Raw genomic sequence first — 24,696 nt, forward strand, 5'->3', positions numbered from 1 at the left:
ATGACAAAATCTGCTTCTGCTTCAGCAGTGGAAGAGAAGATACTCAAGGAAAAAATTTATCTTTAAAACCACCTATAATTTGCATTCCTAATTTACATCTTGTGTCTTAGGTACAGGGTTTGATGAGGAATCAGCTGTTCTTGGTGCAGGAAGAGAATTTGCGCTAATGAAAACTGCTAGTGGAAAGGTATTAGAAATATTTCATTATTGATATTAAATTGCATAAATAGTATGCTACTAGATCTTGTAATAGAAATTAGGTTTGTTATATTGGCTTATAAAAAAAAAATTCTGCTTCTAATAATGTTATGCTATTGTACTTTGGCAACTCACTATGGTTTTTATGTATTTGCTTTTACAATGAGAGAGCAAAGACAAGGCAATAAAATTAAGTAGTGTTAATATAGCAGTTCAATTTTTATAACTGTCTCCTAAATAAATTATAACAAATATTACTGGATTATTCTTTTATTCACTAAATGTCTCTCATCCACATTTTTTTAGTCTTATCAAAATTAATTACTAAATTACAAATAAAGCCCATATATTTCTTACTCAGTACAGCCGCTCCCTGAGTTGCGAATGGTCGAGTTACGACCGTTTGCACTTACAATCAAAGCTCCCATAGAGTGGTTGTAAAGGCGGTCCCCGAGTTATGAAAGCGACCTGCGCTTACGAACAGCGCGGTCGCGTGTAACTCATTGGGGTCCGAGGTACGAACAGATCGAGTTACGGCCAACTGTTTGGTCCGTAACTCGTTCGTAACTTGGAGAGAGGCTGTATGTCTGAGTAAATGCATAGTGATGCCACTTTAAGGAGCAGTTATCAGTGAGGATTTTTTGTTTGGAATACTAGCTTTTAAAGAGGCTGATATTTTTAAATGGAAGTCCTGAGGAACTTGTGAGATCAGTTTAGATCTACAATTTGAACTAAAATCAGCCTTAACAGACTTGCTTTAAAATGTATTCAATAACTTTTCCATCTCTTTGATGTTAGTATTGTTAAAGCTTTTGGCTTCTCTAAATGAGTTTTGAGGGTGCTCTTTAGCTGGAATTCAAAGGAAGTTCTACAGTTATTGTTATATTACAGAGGGAAGGGCCACAAAATGAAGTGTAGGTGCTTTTACTAGGAGTAGCACTGTTAGTTATACTGTTGTGTAGTACAGGTTGGACCTCACTGATCCAGCACCCTCAGGACCTGACTGATCCTGAATGAGGGGATTTTCCGGACCAGGAAAAATCCTCCTCCTCCTGACTATGCTGACTCCACCAGTGGGTTGTCAGTGCCCCCTAACACACTCCTGCCCTGCTGCCAGACCTCTCTGTTCCTGGGCTTTTGTGGTCCAGGAACATCCGTGATCCATGCTGGACCACAGATGTTGCCAGACCAGAGAGTCTTGGTTAAGGGAGGCACAATCTATAATTGTAAATCGATATTTTAAATGCTTGAATGTAAGTTTAAAGGATTTATAAAAATCACACATGGTTAAAGGGAAAGTTAGAGAGGTTATTCAGTGCTAATATTTACAAAATAATCATCCAGTGTCTAACTTTCCTTTTCTAATGTAAGTAGAGATGCCACTCTGGGGTTCAGCATCAGCAACAGTGTCATCTTCTGCCATTCTCCCTAAAGTACCCCAGAAAAAGAGAGGGGTCTCACAAAGTGAATCATTCAGGTCCGGGATTTAGTCATACCACATTCTCCTCAGTCATTTGCTCATTGGCCATTTTGATTGCTTGGTGCAGAACACTGTTCTTGTTGTTACTCTGCCCTCTCCATTTCCCTGCCCCTTTGGGGACAGATGCTCAGTACATCTGACAGATGGGTTCTAGATGCTGGGTTAGGGCTACACTATCCGGTTCCTCTTCATGTGCCTCTGTCCTCCCCATTCTTCTTCAGGGACCTGTCTCATGAAAAACTGCTTCTTGAGCAGTTCAGTTTTCTGCTGATGTTGAGAGTGGTGGAGGAAATTCTGATAGAACACTGGGGCCACTCTTCTTCTTCAAGTGATGTCCCAGTGGGTGCTCTGCTGTATATGTGGGTCATCCTGGCATCACAGATCAGAGATTTTTCCAGTAGTAGTTGTTTGGGTTGTGGCGCACTGTAGGCATCTCTAGATATTTGTGCTTTAGCAACTCACGTGCACGGCCCAGCCCTCGCTTCAGTTTCTTATCTACCATGCTTGGCTAAAGACAGAGCTCCACATCATCCTCTCTTCGCATTTCTATTGAAATAAACATTTATAATTGTAGTCGGTTAATATTCAATTCTTTATTTTTGTTTCCCTTTCAAAATTGAAAAACTTTTTTTTCCTCTCAGCCCTTACCTTCAGCTTGGCCTAGTTAGTCTTGGTTAGTTCCTGTATATTGTTATTACTGTTGTTCATTGAAAAACTTTTCTGAGGAAGAAAAGGAAGTCAGACAATAAAGAAAAAAGCATCAAAATCAAGTTACGCATCAGCCACCCATTACAGTGCCAGACTTTCTGGGTTTTTAAAAACTGTGACACTTGTCCCGCCCATGTCTGATGGATACTCTGTCTGTGTTCGCTGTGTGGGGGACTCTCATTCCCGCTAAGTGTCTGCATTGTATCAGTCTTACAATGAGAGCCATGTGTGACCCAGAACTTCATTTAAAAATGATCCTACTAGAGAAGTCCCTTCAAACATCCTAGTGACCCCAGCAGGAGCCCTCACAGTGCTCTGCAAACAATAAAGCCTAGACTTCCAAATCTTCTAGGAAGTAGGCCAGTACTCCTCCAGCTAAGGACTCTCACGAGAAGAGTTTCACTCATAAAATCTTTACGTTGGTGCTGACGACTAGGATAAGCAAAAGGGATAAGCTGGACACTGCCAAAATGACCCTCCATCAGCATCAACTCGAAGTCCTGCCAACATGCTTCTTCCTTGCCCACTGACCAACTTGGCATGCATGTCAGCACCGGGCCTGAAGCTGCTACCACTAGCTTTTGCCGTCAGACCAGGCACCAGACTAAGTAGGCCACAACACCGAAGGCAGATCGCAGCATCACCCCAGTTCTATCCAAACCAATGCCATGTCACTCCTTTAATCAGGGAAGTATAGCAGTACTTTCAGCACCATGTTCCCCACCTTTCACAATCTGACCGCACCCTCCACTGTCTTCACTAGGGTTAGGATTATTAACACTCAGCCTTTCTACCTATAAAAGGTGGCTCACTACCTTTTATATTAATCAGATGGTTAACCTATCAATTTTTTACCCAAAATCTCATGCAAACCAATATGAAGCTGCCCTACACACCTTAGACATATAATGCATGGTAGCTTTCTATCTAGACAGAACTAGGTCTTTTCGTAAGTTGCATCAATTTTGTGTATCAATAGCTGAACGTTCAAAGGGAATGGCAGTTTCCACATAAAGGATCTCAAACTAGATCTCCACCTGCATCTCTACCTGTTATACTCTGAGATTAAGCCCCTTCCTATGAACCTAAGGACTCATTCCACTTGAGCCATTGCAACCTCAACGGCTTCCTTATAAGGTATCCCACTGCAGATATCTGGACATTAGAGCACACTTGCAAAAAAACTTATGCTATTATCTCAGTTAGGGTCTTATAGCTCTGTAGGAGTCATGACTGAATCCCACCGTACTTCAACGAGCACTGCTTTGTAGTCCTCTACAGTGGAGCACCTACAGGGGCCATCACTCGAAGTAGTAGTTACTTACGTTGTGCGGTAATGATGGTTCTTCGAGATGTGTGCCCCCATGAGTGCTCCACTACTCTTGGAGTACATACAATATATTTAGTAACAGAGAAGAAACTGTGGGAGGTGGATTTGGCTATGCATGCAAGGTGCTAAGGCACAAACACCTTGATGCCTGCAGCGTGTGCGCAGCCCAATCAACTACAGGTGGAGAAGTCTCTGATCTGCAGTGCTGGGATGACCTGCTACCCACAGGGTGAATCTTAAACCATTATTACTGCACAAAGTGAATAACTTCTTTCTACTACTGATACTTCCTGAAACCAAAACCATAGGGCCAGGATCAGACACATTCTTGACCTTTGCAACCTCAGAATATTCATTAAATATGTGAAGTTCATCATGGTCACCCTAGTGACACTCTTCCCTGTGCTATCTCAGAAGAATTGGTTAGCTGCTCTTGGCCTCAGGATGTTTTCTTTCAAATGACAGTTTTACTGAGCCCTAGGAAATGTCTTCATTTTGTGGTAAGAGAACATTCAGCCTTCCTTCTGCTTTTCACCAACTCCCTTCAGCTTCCCAACTGACTTTTCACCAACTGCATGACTATGATCATAGTATATCTCAGGACGTAATTCATATCTTCCTCTACCGTGACAATTGCTTACTGACGCATGACTCCAGAGAGGCGATTCTCATACATGCCACCATTTTGTTGTGTGTGCTTCACCAAGTGATGCTCATTTTAAATGATGGAAAGTCATCATTGGTTCCCACTCAAAAAATGGAGTTCCTTGGGCCCTGTAAGATTTCCTGAGGTTGAGAGCATTCCCCCAAACAACTGCTTCCAGGAATTTGAACTGCTCTGCCTCAGTCTGCAATTTCAGCCCCTCTGCGAGATTGTGTGGAGGGCTGAGATTGCAGATTGTGGCAGAGCCGTTGGATGTATCTGAGCCTGTTGGGAAGAATCTCCTTGTATCCTGGTGATATGGTTTGCCAGACTGTGCCTTCTCCCTCTTCATATGTGGGTCAGGATGGTCGCCTGCCATTTCGTAGATTCTCTGGATAAATGGATTTGTCTTCCTCCTCTAGTCCTAGACTACTTGCACTGTTGGGCATTCCCACATGATGTGTACTGAGTAGTCCCCTTCACTCAGCCTTTTCCAACCAAGTCATTGGTTACTGATGCTTCCCTTTGCTTTGGGGTAGGAGTCCGTGTGCATCTGGACTCAATGTGTGCAGTCCTAACATGGGTATAAAACTTAGAAGTCCAGTATACCTATAGACAGATCTCTAAATGCCTTTCAAAGCAAAATGCCTCAATTATTAGTTTAATAAATGGAATGAGTTCATAACATGCCAAGATTCATCAGAGTCCAGCAAAACACTTATACCAAAGATATCTAGAAGAGAAGATGGAAATGTTTGGACATGTCAAGAATAAAGCCCAGAATATCTGCCATGGGAGCATGTGTGTTGAGCAGCGGAGTAACATGGAAAAAGGGGTGGATTGAAATAATTTCGCTACTGAGTACTGCTCAGAGAGAAAACTTATGGGACTGAACAATGCAGAGGATATACAGATTGGCCCAGGACAGACATCATATGTGACACCTAATTACATGGGAATGATTCAGATATGGATAAGAGTACATTGCATATGTTTTTAATAAACTTCTGTGCCTTTGTGGCATAAGCCAATAATTGAGTTCATGAAGTTGAAGAAGAAACTTCCTTTACGGGCAGGTTATTTCATAATTGTACATTGTATGATCTCTTGTAACTTGGTACTGATTATGGCTACAGTCAAACTTCTGGAATCAGATGCAGCAGGAGTCTGTCTTTGCTTTAAAAAGAAAGATATCTTGTAAATGAAAAGAGGAGAGATTTTGGTGTTGGATGATGTTTGTTGTAAAAAATTATGAATTTATTGTTCAGACTGACACTTTTTAATTTAACTCGGTGTACCAATGTTTTAGCACATGCCAAAAGTACCAACAGTATAATGTGTTCTGACATATCACATAATTTGATGAGTTGTTGAAGGTGTTTTATTTTGGTTTTCCTTGGTATTGTTGCTTTGTAATTATGTTTTCTGTTCATCTGCTCCTGTAATCAAATTAATTATGCACTCCCACTTTACATGAGAATTCATGATGAAAAGTTCTTTGAGTAAACCAAGGAAGAGAACTATGTCACAGAGTATCAGGGTGGGAGGGAGACACATTTCTTTTGTACACCATTTCACTTTGCAGAAGTGATAGTCAGAAAGATGTCCAGTTTGGTTTTCATTTACAATAAACTTTTCTAAGGTTATTTACCATTAAAAGTATCAAATGGGGTAAAATCCTTGAACCCTTTATTTTGAAGTTTGCTTTTATTATATAGTTACTGTTTCATTTTTGTGGATTATGGCATGATAGAACTATATAGCTTTTTCTTCCAGATTTATTATACTGGCAAATATCAGAGCCTTGGAATCAAACAAGGTGGTCCTTCAGCAGGAAAATGGGTTGAGCTGCCAATCACAAAATCTCCCAAGATTATCCAGTTCTCAGTTGGACACGATGGTTCACATGCCTTACTTGTTGCAGAGGATGGAAGTATATTCTTTACTGGTTCTGCTAGTAAAGGAGAAGATGGTGAATCAAGTAGGTTTTACTGTTCTATTATCAATGGTTTAATATAGAATTGGTACTTTTAGAAAAATACCAGTAAAATTAATATTAGCCAGTCTTTAAGGTGAGGGGGGGAAAATGCATAGGCTACCAGAGCACTGCATGAGCATATCCTCAACATGTTTGTGTGCATTATATGCATTAAAAACAGTAGTGTAGCTAGAATAGCATGGGTAGCAGTGAGTTGTGGCATGAGCTAGTGTGGTGACTCTGTATACTGTGCTCATGAGAGTTTATGGCTGCACTACCTCTTGACGCTTCCTGAGTGACCCTGGCTACACTATTTCTAACGTACTATCTCAGTGATCTAGTTTGAATATGTCTACTTGAACTGGGAATCATATCCCCTGCTCCAAGTATAGCTATCCTCACAGAGAAATCCCAGACCTTAACCCTCTACTAATTTTTGCAAAACAGTAGCAAATGGTCCAGGGATCATTGGTGCTAGACAGAGTGCAGTGAAGGTCCACTGGACTATGAGTCAGAGAAGATGGCAAGTTTGATTAGGAGAGGCATTAGGATGCTGTTAGATTCTTGCATTAGATTGATACTCACATTGGACTAGTAAGGTTGTTTGATCATTTTGTGTGGGAAGAGTTATCCTAACTCTGCATTTCTTAATTTTTCAACCTTTATAATTTCTTATAATGCTACTGTTTAAGGGTTGTACAGGCGACCCCTGACTGATGACCGCTCGACCTGTGACCCCCTGCATTTCTGGCCGCCCCGCTCCAGGGGCCGCGGGGCTGCCTACCGCTGGGCACAGACCCCGGCTGGCTCAGGGCACTGTTTGTGCTGCCTGTGGAGCTGCCTGGCACAGCCCCTGGCCGGTTCTGGGTGCTGTTTGTGCTGCTGCATCCAGGAGACTACAACTCCCAGAAGGCAAAACGGGCCAGGAAATGAACCCCCATTCATAACATTGCCTCTGTGGGCAGTAAGGGTTCGACTTATGACAGCCTGACTTACGATGGTTCTCCAGGAACAAATTAGGTTGTAAGTGCGGGGGTCGCCTATAGTAGGATGCCTTACCTCTGTGGTACAGCTGAGTAATAATGTTACTGTAGTTGAGGTTAAGAGCAGCTTTTCTGCTTTTTAGACCTTCACTAGTTTTAAGTGCTCTAGAATTTGTATAATTAATCATGTTTTCTTGATATGTGCCATGCCTTGGGCTACAGTCAGTGGTCCAAAATTGGAACCTTTTGACTAAGTTATTCACAAGATCCAGCTTCTGGGTGGGGGAAACAGATTTTCTTAAAGTTGATGGATTCTGAAGGACAGAAATCTGAAGTAAGGTAGCAGAAATACTGCTCCTATTAATCTCTATCAAAGAGTGCATTTTTTTTAAATTTGAGGAAATGTAATCAGTGTACGGAAGAATATTCAGAAGACTGTTTTCTTAAAAGAAAATGGACTGCCCAACAAAAGCTTTCCCGGAGGGGAAGGTGATTAGGGACGGAAAAATTGGCAGAAATAGGGGGAATAGTTATTGGTATCGTGATGAGGGGGAGGAGAGGGGTACTACTAGGTGGAGTGGAGGGGAACACTAGAAGGGAGATTATGGGGATAAGGTGACAAGTGAACTGGGAGATAATGGGGTAGCAGTGCCTGTTAGCCCTATATTCAACTCCTGTGTCTGTGGCATGGTCTGGAGGTCTTCAGCCCATCTGGAGGGATTTGATCTGCTTATCCCTTTCTGTTTCTCCCGCTCATGTGATCCACATTCTGAAAGGGAATTGTTTATCTGGAGTGCTCCGAGCCCCTCTCCCTTCCCCCTCCTGAGTTGGTTTCTGGAAGATATATGTTCCCCCTGTTCGTTTAAACCCTGCCCCCAAGAGTGTACCAATATCTGGGGATCCTGCCCATCTAGGGGTCTTTCTTCCACCCTTGACTCCTCCTGTGAACAAAGTTCAGGGGAGCTTGCCTTTCTTGGGTGGATGTATCTACCTCTCTCCCTAGCTCTTCCATCTTAGAATACCAGAAGTGGAAGGATCCTCAAGAGCCAAAATTTGGGGAATTTCTGTATCTCGGGGTGGGGAATTTAAATAGCACTCTTGGTAAAATATTGCTAGAATTAGCACAACTATTAGGGAAACTAATGTTGTGGCTTCTGTTGAATCTTAAAGAGACTTAAATGGGAACCTGATCAGGTCTTGATGTGTTAGATTACTGGAGCATTTAAAAACTTTTAAACCAAGATTTTTAAATAGTAAGAATCCAGTCATCAGACTTGAAGTAGTACAGATAATTTCAGCTTTTGCTTATGCATCTTTGCAGTGTCAGGCAAGCATTTAAGAGCAAATATTGCTTTTTTAGGATCAGTATTGTTGGGGCCCTACCAAATTCATGGCCATGAAAAATGTCATGTACTGATAAATCTGGTCCCCCCTCAGTGAATTTTTCTCTTTTGTGTGCGTTTACTCTGTGCTATACGAATTTCATGGGGGTGGGCAACAAGCATTTCTCAAATTTTGGTTTCTGGCCTAAGAGAATTGCAGAGGAGGGGGCGCAAGGTTATTTTAAAAGGTTTGTGATATTGCCACCCTTATTTCTGTGCTGCCTCTATAGCTGGGTGACCAGAGAATGGTGGCTGTTAGCCAGATACCCAGTTCTGAAGGCAGCATCACCAGTAGCAGTGAAGAAGTAATGGTGGCAATACCATGATGGCATACTATGACATCCTTCTGCACTGTTCCCTCTAAGATATGTGGCAGCACAGCTTCATAGGTGGCTAATCAGCTCCACCCAGTCAGAGGTTCAAGGCTTCATGCATGGAGCTGACTGACTAGGTGGGGTTGATTAATCTCACCTGTGAAGCTGTGCTGCCGCACCGCTTAGAGGGAACACTGTTCTGCACTGCTGCTGCTGGCTTCCTTTCTGCCTTCAGAGCTGAGCTCCTGGTCAGCAGCTGCTATCCATCTGATCAGCACTGAAGGTAGTGTGTCTGCCAGTAGCAGTGCAGCAGTCAGGGTAACAGTACCACAACACCCTCTACAGTAATCTTGGCCCCTAAACCCCTTTTTTAGTTAGGACCTCTATTCTTACTATTATATTCAATATAAAAGAACCAGTTGAAGAAACCTTGCAGAGTTATCATGAAAATATGGCCGCTGAGGCACAAATTCTGCTTGTCTGTCATTCCACTAATGATGAAAAGATTAATGATATTTTACAAAACCAACCAAAATATTATTTTCAGTGGGAGAATTGATAAGCAGATTTTTGCAAAGATAATCTAAGGAAGCATTGCATTATGAAACAAATGTTTTGGTTTACCTAGTGAAAATATTATTTTCTTCTCACCTTCACTTTTTTCTTCTAAAGCTAAAAGCAGACGGCAGTCAAAACCCTATAAGCCTAAAAAGATCATTAAAATGGAAGGAAAGATTGTGGTGTATACAGCATGTAATAATGGGAGCAGTTCTGTCATTTCAAAAGATGGAGAACTTTATATGTTTGGAAAAGATGCCATTTACTCTGACAGCACAAGTAAGTTGATATTTGGGAGACATTTAAAGACTAAAATGCTAGTTAAGTACAGAGGAAGGGGGACATGTCTTTAAAATGTTTGGCTATATTGATTCAGCATTAAAACATAACAGCTGAAATGAAGCATTAGAAAATTTTTTCTTCCAATTTGATTGTTTCTGTATGAAATCACTTTATTTAAAAAGTTGTACATTTATTTGGTTTGCTGGGTAGTTTAGTTGTTGGTTTTTTTCCCCTTCATTTTTTCCCCCCACTACCTGTGTCCTAATATATACTACAGCTACAGCACTGCATATTTAAAGCTTAAAACTGTAGACAGTGATAGTTTCTCCCCCCCCCCCCCCCCCCCATAGCTGCTATTAAACCATTGGAATGTGTTAGCTAGGTTAACAGAAGAATTCTTCCAGTGACCTAGTGAATATCTGTAATCAGGCTTAGATCAGTTGAACTACATCTCTCAGATATGAATTTTTCATACCCCTGAGCAACAAAGCTAGGTCAACCTAAGCTTTAAGTGTAGACATGTATGTGTTTTACTAACTTTAGTATTCAATCATTCTCACTCTATCTCTGCACCTGATTAAAAAATTAAAAGTGTATTAGTGTACTAGAAATTATAGTGAATGTCTGATCTAGAAAAAGAAAATGCTGTTCATCACCCAAATGTTTTGTGTATCACAGGTTTAGTAACAGATTTGAAAGGCCATTTTGTGACGCAAGTAGCTATGGGCAAAGCTCATACATGTGTCTTAATGAAGAATGGAAAAGTTTGGACATTCGGTGTAAATAATAAAGGACAGTGTGGACGAGACACAGGCTCCATGAGCCAGGGAGGAAAAGGTGAGCTGCATGTTTTTAGAAAATAACAAGAATAAAAACTAAGCTAAATTTTCTCTTCCACATGGTTAGAAACAATATATTCTTCAAGTGATGGTCCCTAATGTATTCCACTGGTAGTAAGGCCCCTATGACTGTTCCTACCCATGAAGCAATGAAACAAAAACATGTGCATAAGCATGGCAGTATGTCTCCTTCCAAGTCTAAGAAGGGCATGACACCGATGGTGAGTTTCATACATGAAGGAGCTACAGTTTCCAAGTCTTACAAGACCAAGTAATAAACATACCAATTGCTGGATCCACTGGTGCTGATCACAGATCCTGCAACTCTACTAGTTGTGTGTCTGCTCGCATCCTAGGAGCCGTTGATCTTCAGACAGATACAATTCCTGGTACTGGCTTCTTCAGTGGAATGGTAACCTCAAACCCCAAGATGTGGAAGCACTCTAGATGTTCCTTCTATTTTTGTTGACTCGTGCGGAATAAATTGTATTACATGACAGAGACCTGTGTGGATGTGCACCACTGGTAGGAAGACATGTTGCCGGCTGTGGGTGTTCTGCTAATCAGCCTGGGCAGCATTTAAATTTCTCCTAGGCCAGTGCCCAAATGCTCAGCTTATAGGGAATACTGATTCCCTTGTGAAGTTTGCACTGAGGGACTATGGTGTCCATGGACCCACATCCAGTCATCAAGTTGAAGGAGACCCTTTCCCTGCAATGTTCATGCTGACTTCGGTTATTATTACATTGCCATTTGTCAGGATTTCTGACACTTCTGATTCAGACAGTATAGATGTATGACGTGGTGTTCTGCTCCCATGCCAGAAGTGTAACAATTGAAAGATTCTGATGGCACTGTGGCAGCTCCACACCTGGCCTGACCCAAAGAATGCACTGTAGTCACTAGCTGCACAACAGCAGGTTCAGCTGGGTTGGCTATACTGCATCTCATGGCCCCAATATTCACCACCTGAACAATCACACTTGGTTTGGGAGAACTCCTTCATTGAGCAACTGCAACACTTACCAGGTATGCATGCCAGCATAGCACCGGATGATACACTGATTAGTCCAATTCTGATGGTACCAATGGATCAGGAGAGATATCCCTCATCTTCTCCGGATACAAGCAGCTCTTCAATTTCCTTCTCTCCACCGGCTGACTGTTGTCAGTTCTAAGAATTGCTGTAGAGAATAGCCATTAGAGGAAGTACAGGACAATCAATGTCAGCTGCTTGACATCTTATACTCTTTGGTACCAGCAAGGCTGGCCCTACTAATAAATGAGGCCATTCTCCAACCCATGCCATGTGTGCACCTTCCCTGAAAGGGGCTCAAAAGAGGCTTTATTTCCCCACCAAACGGTCAGAGTTCCTGTTCTCTCATTCTCCCCTGAACTCATTGGTCATCCAGTTGGCATCCAAGCATTGCAAGTAACAATAGCCATGCACCACACCACTTGCTAGAGTAGCCAGCTAGACCTCATGAGCAGAAAAGTTGGCTTCTCAGCAGGACTCCAATTTCTTATTTAAAATTACTTCGCTCTGATGGCAAATTATGATTTTATTAACTGTGGGTGTGGTTGAGTTCATAGACAAGCTACCTTTACAAGATTGGAACCAATTCCAGGCAATTCTGCAGAAGGGCAAGCTACTTGTGAGAGGATTCTGCCGAGATAGCTTGCTGTGTCTTTGTAGTGGGAATTGACATGAGAAGGGAATCCTGGTTACACTTCTCTGGCTTCCTCAGGGAGATGCAGAACACTATAGAAGGACCTCCCTTTTGACATCAGGTCTTCCGATTTGAAGATAGATGAGTCCTTACACTCCCTAAATCACAGTAGAGCCACTCTCCTCTTGGGTACTGATGTATAGATACCCAAAGATCTGAAATTGTATTGCTAGTCATCTACCCAGTTCACCCAGTCTTCACGTAAGCATTATTTCTGAGTGTCCTTAGAGATTTCAGCCAGTCCATATGCAAATGTCCATTCTGTCTACCACCTTCAGGGGCCATCTCAAACTCTTTTGGATGGCATCGGAAGCAGTAGCAGTGGACAAGTGGTCCTAGATATTATCCAGGATGGCCACAGTATAGTGATCCTCCTCTATGATCCATGTACACGAAATGCCCATGTGACAATCTCTTCGAACTAGAGGTGCACTTTCTCTTACAAAGGGGAGCTGTGGATTTAGTACCCAACCCTTTTCAAGAAACAGGATTCAACCTATTTTTTCGTCCCCAAAAAGAATGGAAGGTAGAGGCAAATACTGGAATTTAGATACCGATTTCTAAATGGTGTCCTCCTGGTCATACTTAAAACAGTGCCATAGAAAAAAGGCATGTGGTGTGAGAAGTCATTCTTCCGCTTTACTCTGTGTTGATTCGGCCTCAGTTGGAGTATTGTGTCCAGTTCTGGGCACCACATTTCAAGAAAGATGTGGAAAAATTTGAGAAGGTCCAGAGAACAACAACAAGAATGATTAAAGGTCTAGGGAACATGACCTATGAGGGAAGACTGAAAGAATTGGGCTTGTTTAGTTCGGAAAGGAGAAGATTGAGGAGGGACATGATAGCAGCTTTCAGGTATCTAAAAGGGTGTTTCAGGGAGGAGCGGGAATAATTGTTCTCTTTGGCCTCTGATGATAGGACAAGAAGCAATGGGCTTAAAACTGCAGCAAGGGAGGTTTAGGTTAGACATTAGGAAAAAGTTCCTAACTTTCAGGGTGGGTGAACACTGGAATAAATTGCCTAGGAAGGTTGTGGAATCTCCATCTCTGGAGATATTTAAGAGCAGGTTAGATAGACATCTATCAGGGATGGTCTAGACAGTACTGGGTCTTGCCATGAGGGCAGGGGACTGGACTTGATGACCTCGCGAGGTCCCTTCCAGTTCTAGTATTCTATGATTCTATGTGCAAAAAATGGCCAAATTAAGTACTTATGGGCATTTTCAATTGACAGTTTTTATATGTGGCTGAGTTGCATACTTATTTTACCAAAGTTATATATGCAAAATTGAGTCTTTGAAAGTCTGGCCCTAACTTTGTAAACTCTGTTAATTGCATGTATCAAAAGGTCCAATTGAATCGCATCTGCCATTATTTTAATATATTCCTTATAGCCCTATGCGTCTTAATATAATTTGTGACTTTTTGAAGTGTTTCAATATCTTTTTAAGTAGGCTTTGGAGTTGAGAACATGGCCACAGCAATGGATGAGGACTTAGAAGAAGAATTGGATGAAAAAGATGAGAAGTCCATGATGTGTCCTCCAGGCATGCATAAATGGAAGCTGGAGCAGTGCATGGTTTGCACTGTGTGTGGGGACTGTACAGGCTATGGAGCCAGCTGTGTTAGTAGTGGTCGTCCAGACAGGGTACCTGGAGGGTAAGTGAATATGTTCATGCAAATATGTTTCATACATTATGCTGACTACGTAAAGTATGTACAGAATATAATAAAATTAGAAGTTACTTCAGATTTCAGTCTTAATAGCACCATATTTAAAGAAAGTATTGGTTATCTGTTTTGAAAATCAAGAGTATTTTTAGCTTTTGTGATTTTGTTTTTAATAAAGATTTTAATGCATGTTGAACCTTTCTAGTCTGGCACCCTCAGGACCTGACTAGTGCTGAACCATGAGATGTCAGTATTGTCTAGCAGCATTACTAACGCGTCTACTGCTCACTGGGCTCTTAGCAAATATTTAGGAGTAAATTAGAACTAAATAACAGCACAGTATGCTGAGAGCCAGGGCTGGTGGCATAAACTAATTTGATGCGAGGACAGGAAACTTGGCCACCTCCATGATAAGTGGACATCCGGCTAACTAAATCGTGCCAAACCATGGATGTTGCTAGACTCGAGGTTCAACCTCTAATGGTAATACATGGCTTAAATATTTCTTATGTTCAAAATAAAAAGGAGAAAATTGTGTTGAGTATAAATAAACTGTGATTTAGTATTTGTAATAACATTAAATGCTGATATCTAAGGTATGGGATTCCTGGCTTTAGATATAACCTTAAAAAAATAAAATGAAAGATGAATGTTTATTGTAAAATCATACACATTTGGGGTTGGAAAGACCCCTGTGGGGTCATTAGCTCTAGTCCTCTGCATGGAGGCAGTACCAAATAAACCTAGACTATCTTGACAGGTGTTAGTCCAGTCTGTTCTAATATATGTGTAGTTCAGATACATTATCAAATATTGCTTGTCTTGGTAGATTATAGATAAAATTTCTTTGTATTCTGTAGAATCTGTGGCTGTGGCTCTGGTGAGTCCGGCTGTGCTGCATGTGGTTGTTGCAAGGCCTGTGCTAGAGAGCTGGATGGTCAAGAGGCAAGGCAAAGAGGAATTCTTGATGCTGTGAAAGAGATGATTCCTTTAGATCTCCTACTAGGTAAGTGAAATGAAACTGGTCAATAGACATTTGCCAGTTGTATAACTGTTAGTCACACAATATAACCAACTTCCCTTGAGAATAAATTTTGGGCTTTCCTTGTAATCAGTCCCCATACATACCAGTGTATCTAGCAGAAAAGTAGTAGTTAGTCAAGAAATGGGCACAATTCTGTCACTTTTTTATGCCTTCTGATTTTCTGATTGTATAATTTTGAATCTTCACTCTATAGAACTTCATTCTTTCCTTTGCAGTAATACTCTTTCATGACCATTTTAGTGCAGTAGTCTTTTAACAATGAATAAATTGTTTAGACTTTTCCTTGGTATTGTGGTAAAGGAGGTGACCAGACCTAACATTTGAAGCTTGTTTCACCACTACAGGTTGGACCTCCCTGGTCCAGCACCCTTAAGACTTGAGCTGTCCCGGACCAGGGAGTTTGCTGGACCAGGGGAAGTCAGTGCTCTCCTGTTCCCAAGCTCCTCTCCTTGGGGCTCCATGCCCTACTGCTGGCCCCCCTAGCACTGGCCCAGCACAGTTTCCCACCTTGCTGCCCACCTGCTGCCCCGTGGTCTCCTGGGGTTCTTGGTGGGAACTACTTGGTTGCTGTCAGCCCCACTGCTGCAGGGTGTTCTCTAGCTACCTTGCCCTGCTGCTAGGGCCAGACCTGCTGCCATTAGAGATTCCTGCCTCCGCCAGCCCCACTTCAGCCGGGGGGGTTCCCCAGAAGAGGCTGCTGTGTCACTCTGCCCTCGTTGCCACCAGGGGTTTGCTGGGATTCCTGTCCAGGGCCACTCGGCTGCAAGTCAGCCCAGCTGCAGACAGGGATTCCCCAGTTGGGGCCAGACTCCCCAGTCACCTGGTCCTGCTAACAATGGAGGTTCCGCCAGCTGGGATGAGAGCTCCGTGGCTGCTGCCTGACCCAGCTGAGGTTCCCCAGCCCCTGCGTTGCTCCTGCTTCCTCCGAGGCTCTTTGGTCCAGCAACACCCGTGGCCTTGCCGGACCACAGATATTGCTGGACCAGAGAGTCCCGAATTTGGGGGGGTTCAATTGTACTAGTTTCTTTAGAATCAGAAATCAGTGTTAAAATATATTAAGTCAGATTTTTAAAGATATAAAATGTTTCAGATGTTTCTCCTCCTGCCTTAGTTGAGCAGGAAAGATAGACACCATGAAATTTGGTGTCAGGTGCATTTGTGATGCCCTAATAGCATAACAGGGCACTAGTGCTGTGGCACTGCAGTTATTTTCTGCCTGTTTCTGAATGAGAGAGTCTCCTCCTGTTGAAGGGCAGATTTTCTAGTCTGGACTACTGTCAGCATTAAAAAGATGGGACACGTACGGATCATTTAGTCTGTTCTGAAATTTGAGTCTATAGAATTCCATTTTTGTGCTGATTTATGAATTTTAATCTGTTTAATTTACAATAAAGAATATACTTTTTTCTAATTGGCAGTCCTAAAAATTGATATATGGTCTGAATCTCAAGAGTAGTTGTTTTTCTTATTTTACATAGTTTTGATAATGAAGTTTTTGCAAACCTGAGGTAAGATATTAGGATACTCCGAACATTTCTGTAGATACACAAGGAAGACTAGGATTCCATCACACTTGGCTTTATTGTCTCTGTTCCTAATAGGAATAAAAACTGCAAAACACTTGTGCTTTTTTGAATGATGGTTCCTATTTAATTCCAAATGTGGGCACGCATGTGCACCATGTGCCAGAGACACGTTTCTTTAGAATCCTAGCAGCATCCATTGATTTGTATGTGTCATACATTGCAGCTGTGTGTATAATAGACTGTGTGGGTTGATACCTCTCTGCTTTCCTCTTACCATGGCCTTAATTGGAACCCCATTTCTTTGTAATTTTAGCCTACCCAAGAGAGGTGACTTTTTCATCCATTCTTATACATAATTAGAGCTAGATACAGGCAGTCCCCGAGTTACGCGGATCCGACTTACGTCGGATCCGCAGTTACGAACGGGGCACTTCCTCTCCCTGGTCTCGAGCAGACCAGGGAGAGGAAGCAAAGCGGCGGCGGAACGCGCGGCCAGCTGACAGCCCAGATGCGTCTGGGCTGTCAGCTGGCCGCGCGCTCCGCTCTGCTCCCCTCCCCTCCCCCCCCCCCCCCCCCGGTCTGCAGACCAGGGGGAGGGGGAGCAGAGCGGAGCAGAGCAGAGCGGCGGAACGCGCAGCCAGCTGACGTCTGGGCTGTCAGCTGGCCGCGCGTTCTGCCGCTCTGCTCTGCTCCGTTCTGCTCCCCCTCCCCCCGGTCTGCAGACCAGGGGGAGGGGGAGCAGAGCGGAGCACGCGGCCAGCTGACAGCCCAGATGCGTCTGGGCTGTCAGCTGGCCGCGCGTTCCGCCGCTCTGCTGTGCTCCGCTCTGCTCCCCCTCCCCCTCCCCCTGATCTGCAGGGGGGGGGGGAGCAGAGCGGAGCACGCGGCCAGCTGACAGCCCAGATGCGTCTGGGCTGTCAGCTGGCCGCGCGTTCCGCCGCTCTGCTGTGCTCCGCTCTGCTCCCCCTCCCCCTCCCCCTCCCCCTGATCTGCAGGGGGAGCAGAGCGGAGCACGCGGCCAGCTGACAGCCCAGACGCGTCTGGGCTGTCAGCTGGCCGCGCGTTCCGCCGCTCTGCTCTACTCTGCTCCCCCTCCCCCTGGTCTGCAGACCTAGGGGACGGGGAGCAGAGCAGAGCAAAGCCGCGGAGCCCGAGGGCAGCAGGATAGCCACGGCGCGTCTGGGCTGTCCCGCTGCCCGCGTGTTCCGCCGCTTTGCTCCCCGTCCCCCTGGTCTGCAGACCAGGGGGACGGGGAGCAAAGCAGAGCAAAGCCATGGAGCCCGAGGGCAGCAGGATAGCCACGGCGCGTCTGGGCTGTCCCGCTGCCCCCGTGCTCCGCGGTTTTGCTCCGGACGCCTGTGGTACAGCAGCTGGGGCGCTGCCGGTTGGTCCCGTAGCGCCGCTCTGGGTGCCACTGGACCAACCCAGCAGCACCCCAGCTGCTCTGCCCCAGGTGTCCCCTAGTCAGCAGCTGCTGAAAATGACCAGTGGCTGACTACAGGAAGCCCCTGCCCCGGGCTTCCTGGAATCAGCCGCTGATCAGTTTCAGCAGCAGCTGACTTGGGGATGCCTGGGGTTCTTAGTTGAATCTGTATGTAAGTCAGAACTGGCGTCCAGATTCAGCCACTGTTGAAACTGATCAGTTTCAGCAGCGGCTGAATCTGGACGCCAGTTCCGACTTACATACAGATTCAACTTAAGAACAAATCTACAGTCCCTATCTTGTACGTAACCCGGGGACTGCCTGTACTTGTTTTATCCTTATTCTATTTGAGGTAGTTTTTTCCCATTTGAGAACTTCTCACCTTTTCCACCAGGAACTGTGCTGTGCATTTCCAGCGTTAAGAACAGTGCATCTTACCCACACTCATTCTCCATGAGCAGTAAGCACCTGCATTGCAATCCACAGTGCTATATACGAGTCCTTAATGTCCTGAACATAGAACGCTTGAGAACTTCAGCTCTAGAAGTTGTTGTAATGGAAATAGTGATACAAACTTAACTGCGAGCATAGAGAAACAGAGAGAAACTAATATAATATATTCTGGTTTCTCTCTGTTACACACCCTATGCTTGCAGTTAAGTTTGTGTATGTCTACTGTGTATTTGAGAGAGTTTGTCTGTCTTTCTCCGTGTCCTTCCATCTGAGAATCTGTTTGTTCAAGAATGCCTCCTAAACGGTATGGTCTAGGACCACCGAACTTGGTATTCAGCTTTCTCTTATCATAATTTAAAGGTGAGGTAATGGTTGTGTTTTAAAAATGGGATGTGCTTGGAATGTGATTTTCTCATAAAACACTAATGGAAGGGTCTGCTAGCAGGCACAATTCTGTAGAATGATCACAGGGAGCCGGACACACTTGTAAGACGGTGACTGGCTACAGGAGGGATTCTGGATGTTGTTGGTCACCGTCCATGGCTAAGGTTCCCAAGCTGGTGCTGAGCATCCTCTCCCCCCTGTGCTGGCCCCTATACCCCGCAACCAAAGCCCAAACCACTCCACTCTCTCCCCCACCCCTCAGCCACAGCATTGGACACAGGAGGAAGGGAGGAGCCAAGCTGGCAGTGCAATCCTAGATGCCTCTGCTGGCCCTGGAGAGCTGCCACCAGCTGGGCTGCATGGTCCCCCACCATTGTGGGCAGTTCTGGAGAATCACTGCCAGTGTCCAGCGCAGCCCCGTGCAGCTCACCCACACCTCTCAGCCCCCTGCATTGAGCCCCCCATAACCCTGAGCCACCTGCCCTGATGCCTGTGCCCTCCACCTCCTGCCCTCAGCTGCCACTTCCTGTCCTGTGCCCCCCCACAAAACAGATGATACATTTTCTAGTGTTATGTCTACTGCAAATTTGGGGGAGAAATATAAACCAAAATGTTCTAACAAATTTTAGAAACCTGTTTTTCTATTAGTTAGTAAATACAGAACATCCTATTAAATGTTGAAATTGTGGCAGACTTAGGAAAATAAAGTTATCCAAAGGCTGATAGTCCACTTTTAAATCATTATACAGATTGAATCTCTGTAAACAGGTACTCTCTTGTCAGGCAACATCGGATGTTGCAGCACCAGAGTGTCCCGGTGGACCGCTGGTGGCTATGGGCCCTGCGGGCTGCTGGTGTGCCCCTGCAGGACTGATCGACGGGGCCCAGAGCCAGCCCGACACAGCCCAGCAGAGCTGTTGAGCAGTAGGGCTGCCCGGTGGAGCTGGGAACCTTGGTGGAGCCTGGAGCACTTAAGTGGGACTGCCTGGTAGGCCACAGCAGGGTTGTGCTGTGTGCCCCAGCTGGCTGCTAGGCATGGCAGGCAAGGGAGGGTGGGGGACAACTGGGCCTGAGGCAGGTCCAGGGCTCTGGGGAGGGGAGGGGATGACAGTCATGGGGTAGGGGCAGGTATGACCTCCCCTGGTCTGGCAAAATTCATCATTGGGCACCCGTCAGGTCCCAAGGGTGCCAAACCTAGGAGGTCCAACCTGTATTGCCTCCTTCCCTTATTCCTAAATATCTCAGCAGAAGTATTTAAAGGAAAAAATATAAAGCCTTGGCTTTCATCTTCTTGGCTGATACTAGGTTTTGTCATATTCATAATATTTAAACATAGATTTTGTGTTTTTTATTAAATGATGTAGCTGTCCCTGTTCCTGGTGTTAATATCGAAGATCACCTTCAACTACGGCAAGAGGAAAAGCGGCAGCGTGTAAACAGAAGGCATAGATCGGAGGAAGGGAGAGGTAAGAGACTATTTGTTATGTAGTTGAAGCTAAAATAGGGATAAATGTGCACCTTTTCTTAAAATAGACTGTGCTTTGTGAAACAAACCTTTTCTATTTATAACTGCCAAATGTGACGCATAAAGCAAACTAGGATAGTCCTGGGTATTAAACAGACGTGTGATAAATTATGAAAAATATATCAAAGGCAAAATATTTAACTTAAAAGGTAATCTTAAATATCCTCTTGAGGCATTCAATTTTTATCTTTTTGTAGTCTCCCATTTGAAAAAGCTTTGTAATATGGATGTTAAGGAGTGCCCAATGTAATAAATGAGGAGAAGAAGCAGAAACAACCAGAAGCATGCCTAATCCCCTTGTTCCCTATCAATGTGTTTTTGCATTTTTGGAGTCAGTTGATGCAGTAAAAAGTTATATGGGGTTTCCTTTTTTCTTCACTGCACTTGACTTCTCTACCCTTCAATACACTAATATGTTTTTAAAAATTGCAATGCAGTTTATAAAAATATTAGAAGACAATGAGTTATATATTATATACATCAAGAATTATTGCATCTTCTCCTTTGTCAATTTTTCATTATGTATTACTAAAACACTTAGGCTAGGTCTACATTGCGCATTCTTGCTCAAGAAGATATGCAAATGAGGCACGTGATGAATATCGCCACATTTGCACACCTAATGAGCCGCCATATTTGTGCTAGGGGCTTTTGTGCAAGAAGGAGCAATCTACAGTGCTCCTTCTTGCGCTAAACCTCCCTTTTGTGCAAGAGCCGTTCTGCTGCTTACTTCAAGCAGAACAGCTCTTGCACAAGAGGGGAGTTTTGCGCAAGAGGGAGCACTGTAGATTGCTCCTTCTTGCACAAAAGCCCCTAGCGCAAACGTGGCGGCTCATTAGGTGTGCAAATAATAATGCCACACCTAATTTGCATATATTGCGCAAGAATGCACAATGTAGATGTAGCCTTAGAGCCGTGGTCCCCAACACGGTGTCCGCGGGCGCCATGGTGCCCGCGGAGGCATTTCAATGTGCCCGCCAGGTGCTCGGGGCTGGCCTGGCCCCGGGCACATGGCGCACGGGCGCTTGCGGGGGGAGCGTGCTCGGCGGGGGGAGCACCGGGCGCGCGGCACTCGGCGGGGGGGAGTGCCGGCCCCGGGCGCGCGGCGGGGGGGAGCGCCGGCCCCGGGCGCGCGGCGGGGGGGAGCGCCGGCCCCGGGCGCGCGGCGGGGGGGAGCGCCGGCCCCGGGCGCGCGGCACTCGGCGGGGGGGCGCCGGTCCCGGGCGCGCGGCACTCGGCGGGGGGGCGCCGGTCCCGGGCGCGCGGCCCTTGGAGGGGGCTGGGGGGGGGGGCCGCCCCCGGGCATGCGGCAAGGGGGGGGCCCCGCTTCCCAGGCGCGCAAGTGTCCCCGCCCCCGGCGGGCAAATGGCCACACCCCCTGGCGCCTGACAACCTCAAAAGATTGGGGACCATTGCCTTAGAGCATACTGTGACAAGTGATTTAATTGAAAATGAGGTTTTTTTAAACTGATAGAACTCAGCATTCAGTTGCAAAGTGTCAACATAGTTGATAATCTGATCATTTTAGAAGGAAGAATTTAGCTTAAACTTCTGCTGTTCGGAGTAGGAATGTTAAATTTCGATTTATCAGCTAATCGACCAGTCGATGGAATTTCCATTGACTAGTTCATAAGGGAGGGAGACACAGCCGGGCTTCAGTCCCCAGTCGTGCCGGTTTCCGACTGCTGCGCCTCTGCCTTTTAAATGTAATAAGAGCCAGGCGGATCTTAGTACATGTAAGAGGCAAAGGTGCAGCAGGGAACCCGGTGCAAGCGGAGACTGCTGCAGCTCGTACATTTAGTAAGACTTCCTGGCTCTTACTACAATTTAAGCTCCGCCCAGCACCAACTCCTGCTCCCGACTGCTTTCTGCCTCTGAAATAGAGGTCAGGAGCCCAGCATGCCATAGCTGGGTGCCAGGTGTGGTCAGGAGACTGGTGCACAGGGTGCTGGGCTGCTTGGCTTAGCAGGGAGGCAGGGGTGGACTGGCAGGGCAGTGGGGCTAGCAGGAAGAGAAGGGGTGGTGGCTGATCCAGGGCTTGGGAGCCTGGTAGCAGGGGCATCTGAAATGACCTTCCCTAGTCTGGAAAAATCTCTGATCTGGGACCGGTAGTAGACTATTCTTTTACAACTCTGGTTTGGAGTGAATATCATTATGGTACTTTTTCAGATATAAATGTATCTGTTTTGAGACACAAACTTTATATTATGTTAATGCTTAGAATGTGCCAACATTTTCCAGCCTGAAAGCCAATCAATGCTTGGAAAGATTTTTTTTAATGTCTGTCTTACTTGCATATACTTAGGAAATCACTTGCTTTCTTCCCTTCTTATAGTTTTAAAGTTAGTGGGTACAGTAGACTTCTGATAATCCGGAACCTATGGGACCTAGGTGGTGCCGGATTATCAGATATGCCGGACTATCAGGAGGTACTATAAGTTGGTTATATATATACTGTATACATTATATACTGTATATAAAGTGTTCTTAACCCTTTTTATTGTACATACTGTATACAGTATACTGTAATGTTTTAGTTTTGTTAAGCCTTTTTTACCCTTTTTGCTCAGTTCAGCTGCTGCCACAGTTACCTTGTGACTCATTTTTTGCCGAAGCTCACTCACTAGGCTCTTGCTATTTTGATGCCGGACTATCAGGAGTGCTGGATTATTGGATGCCGGACTATTGGAGTTTTACTGTATTTGTAATAGCTTCCTATCCCAAGAAAAGATTTTTTTTTTTCTTTCCATGAATGTGAATATTTCTCTTTTATTTGGGGAGGAGGAGAAGGGACTTCTTTGAATAGTGTATCTTGCTTTTGGAGGTCTCTTATCATGAGCCAAGCGGTGGATAAGTGGCACAGCTGTCTCATTTTTGGGGGTTTATATAGTTTCTATACCATAGAAGTACTCTGACTTAGCAAATATGATTTTAAAAAAAACCCACTGAATTGAATTGGTACAAACTAAAGTAGACACATTTTCACTGGTTTATGTATTGCTTACATGATTTTAATTCAAATTAGTATGATTGATGCAAGCCAAACTGATTAAAGAAAGGATTGAATGATAGTATATCTTCAGTATGGGTTTCCACTAACTGAGTTTGATAGATTTTTTTTTAAATATACCAGTGAAATTTCATAATAAAGAAAAGATTGGCAAGGATTTAATAGAATTGGGTTTGTTTTGTCTGCAAAAGAAAGGACTGAGAAGGGGAAGTAATAGCTTTCAAGCACCTAAAAGGATGTTACATGGAGGAAGGAGAAAAATTATTCTCCTTAACTTATGATGGTAGCACAAGAAGCAGTGGGCTTAAATTGCATTAAGGAAGGTTTAGGTTGGACATTTGGAAAAACTTCCTTATTGTCAGGGTGGTTAAACAAGAAATAAATTGTCTAGGGAGGTTTTGGAATCTCCATGATTGGAGATTATTAAGAGCAGGGTAAGCAAACACCTGTCAGGGCTAGAGTAGATGGTGCTTAGTCTTCCCATGAGTTCATGGGTCTGGATTTGATGATCTCTCCTGGTTCCTTCTAGTCCTGGTATCTGTGATTCTGTGGATAGTTGTATAAGTGTAGTGCCTGTTAGAGACTTGTATATTGACATCAGCAGCATGGATTGGTGGTTTTGGAGGATTAATTGGTCCCATAGTCCAGGTTGCAATTCAATAGTGATAGGCAGTGGTCCAGAGGTCCATGCTAATCTGCTTAGATCTTGGTGGTAGGGGTGGTAGTAACTTTCTCAGCTTCATTTCTCCTGGCTTGCCTTGGTTGGCTATGATATAGAGGGGCTTCATCCTTCTCTAGATACTCAGTAGTCCCAGGCAGAGCCAGTCTTAAGTTCTTATCCTGCTCTCTGTGGGGATGATGTTTTTTGGGTGGTAAGTAGGCAATGAAGCAGTCAGATATATAGCCCCAGGTCTAATGGTGCAGCAGTTTATTCCAGTGCTTAACCATCTTGACAGGAAGCTTTTTTCTAATGTTTGATCTCATGCTTTGAGCAATTTAACCCATTGCTTCTTTTGTTATCATCAGAAGTTAAGGAGATCAATCCCCCCCCCCCGCCCTTTCTGTGTACAGGCAGTCCCCGAGTTACGCGGATCCGACTTATGTCGGATCCGCAGTTACGAATGGGGCTTTTCTCGCCCCGGAGGACGGGAGCGGCGGGACGCCCAGATGTGCCGTGGTCTGCCGCCCCCGTCCTCCGGGGCGAGAAAAGCTGCTCCCCGTCTCCCTGGTCTGCA

General features: G+C 44.6%; 1 protein-coding gene across 19 annotated transcripts in view; it reads left to right on the forward strand.

Annotated features, from left to right (window-relative positions):
- The window catches only part of MYCBP2 (MYC binding protein 2), a 376,578-nt gene that overhangs the window by 68,684 nt on the left and 283,198 nt on the right, over positions 1-24,696 (forward strand). For 13 of the 19 annotated variants that reach the window (XM_075918843.2, XM_075918845.2, XM_075918849.2 and 10 more), the window contains exons 11-17: positions 111-187; positions 6,136-6,340; positions 9,689-9,853; positions 10,535-10,693; positions 13,876-14,083; positions 14,956-15,101; positions 20,291-20,392. In XM_075918843.2, the coding sequence (XP_075774958.2) occupies positions 111-187; positions 6,136-6,340; positions 9,689-9,853; positions 10,535-10,693; positions 13,876-14,083; positions 14,956-15,101; positions 20,291-20,392 (1,062 nt within the window). The remainder of the gene's footprint in view (positions 1-110; positions 188-6,135; positions 6,341-9,688; positions 9,854-10,534; positions 10,694-13,875; positions 14,084-14,955; positions 15,102-20,290; positions 20,393-24,696) is intronic. The other 6 variants (XM_075918844.2, XM_075918858.2, XM_075918859.2 and 3 more) reach the window with 1 other exon arrangement.

The sequence above is a fragment of the Pelodiscus sinensis genome, chromosome 1, assembly GCF_052426305.1.
Source record: "Pelodiscus sinensis isolate ZL-2025 chromosome 1, ASM5242630v1, whole genome shotgun sequence".
NCBI classification, from domain to species: Eukaryota; Metazoa; Chordata; order Testudines; family Trionychidae; genus Pelodiscus; species Pelodiscus sinensis.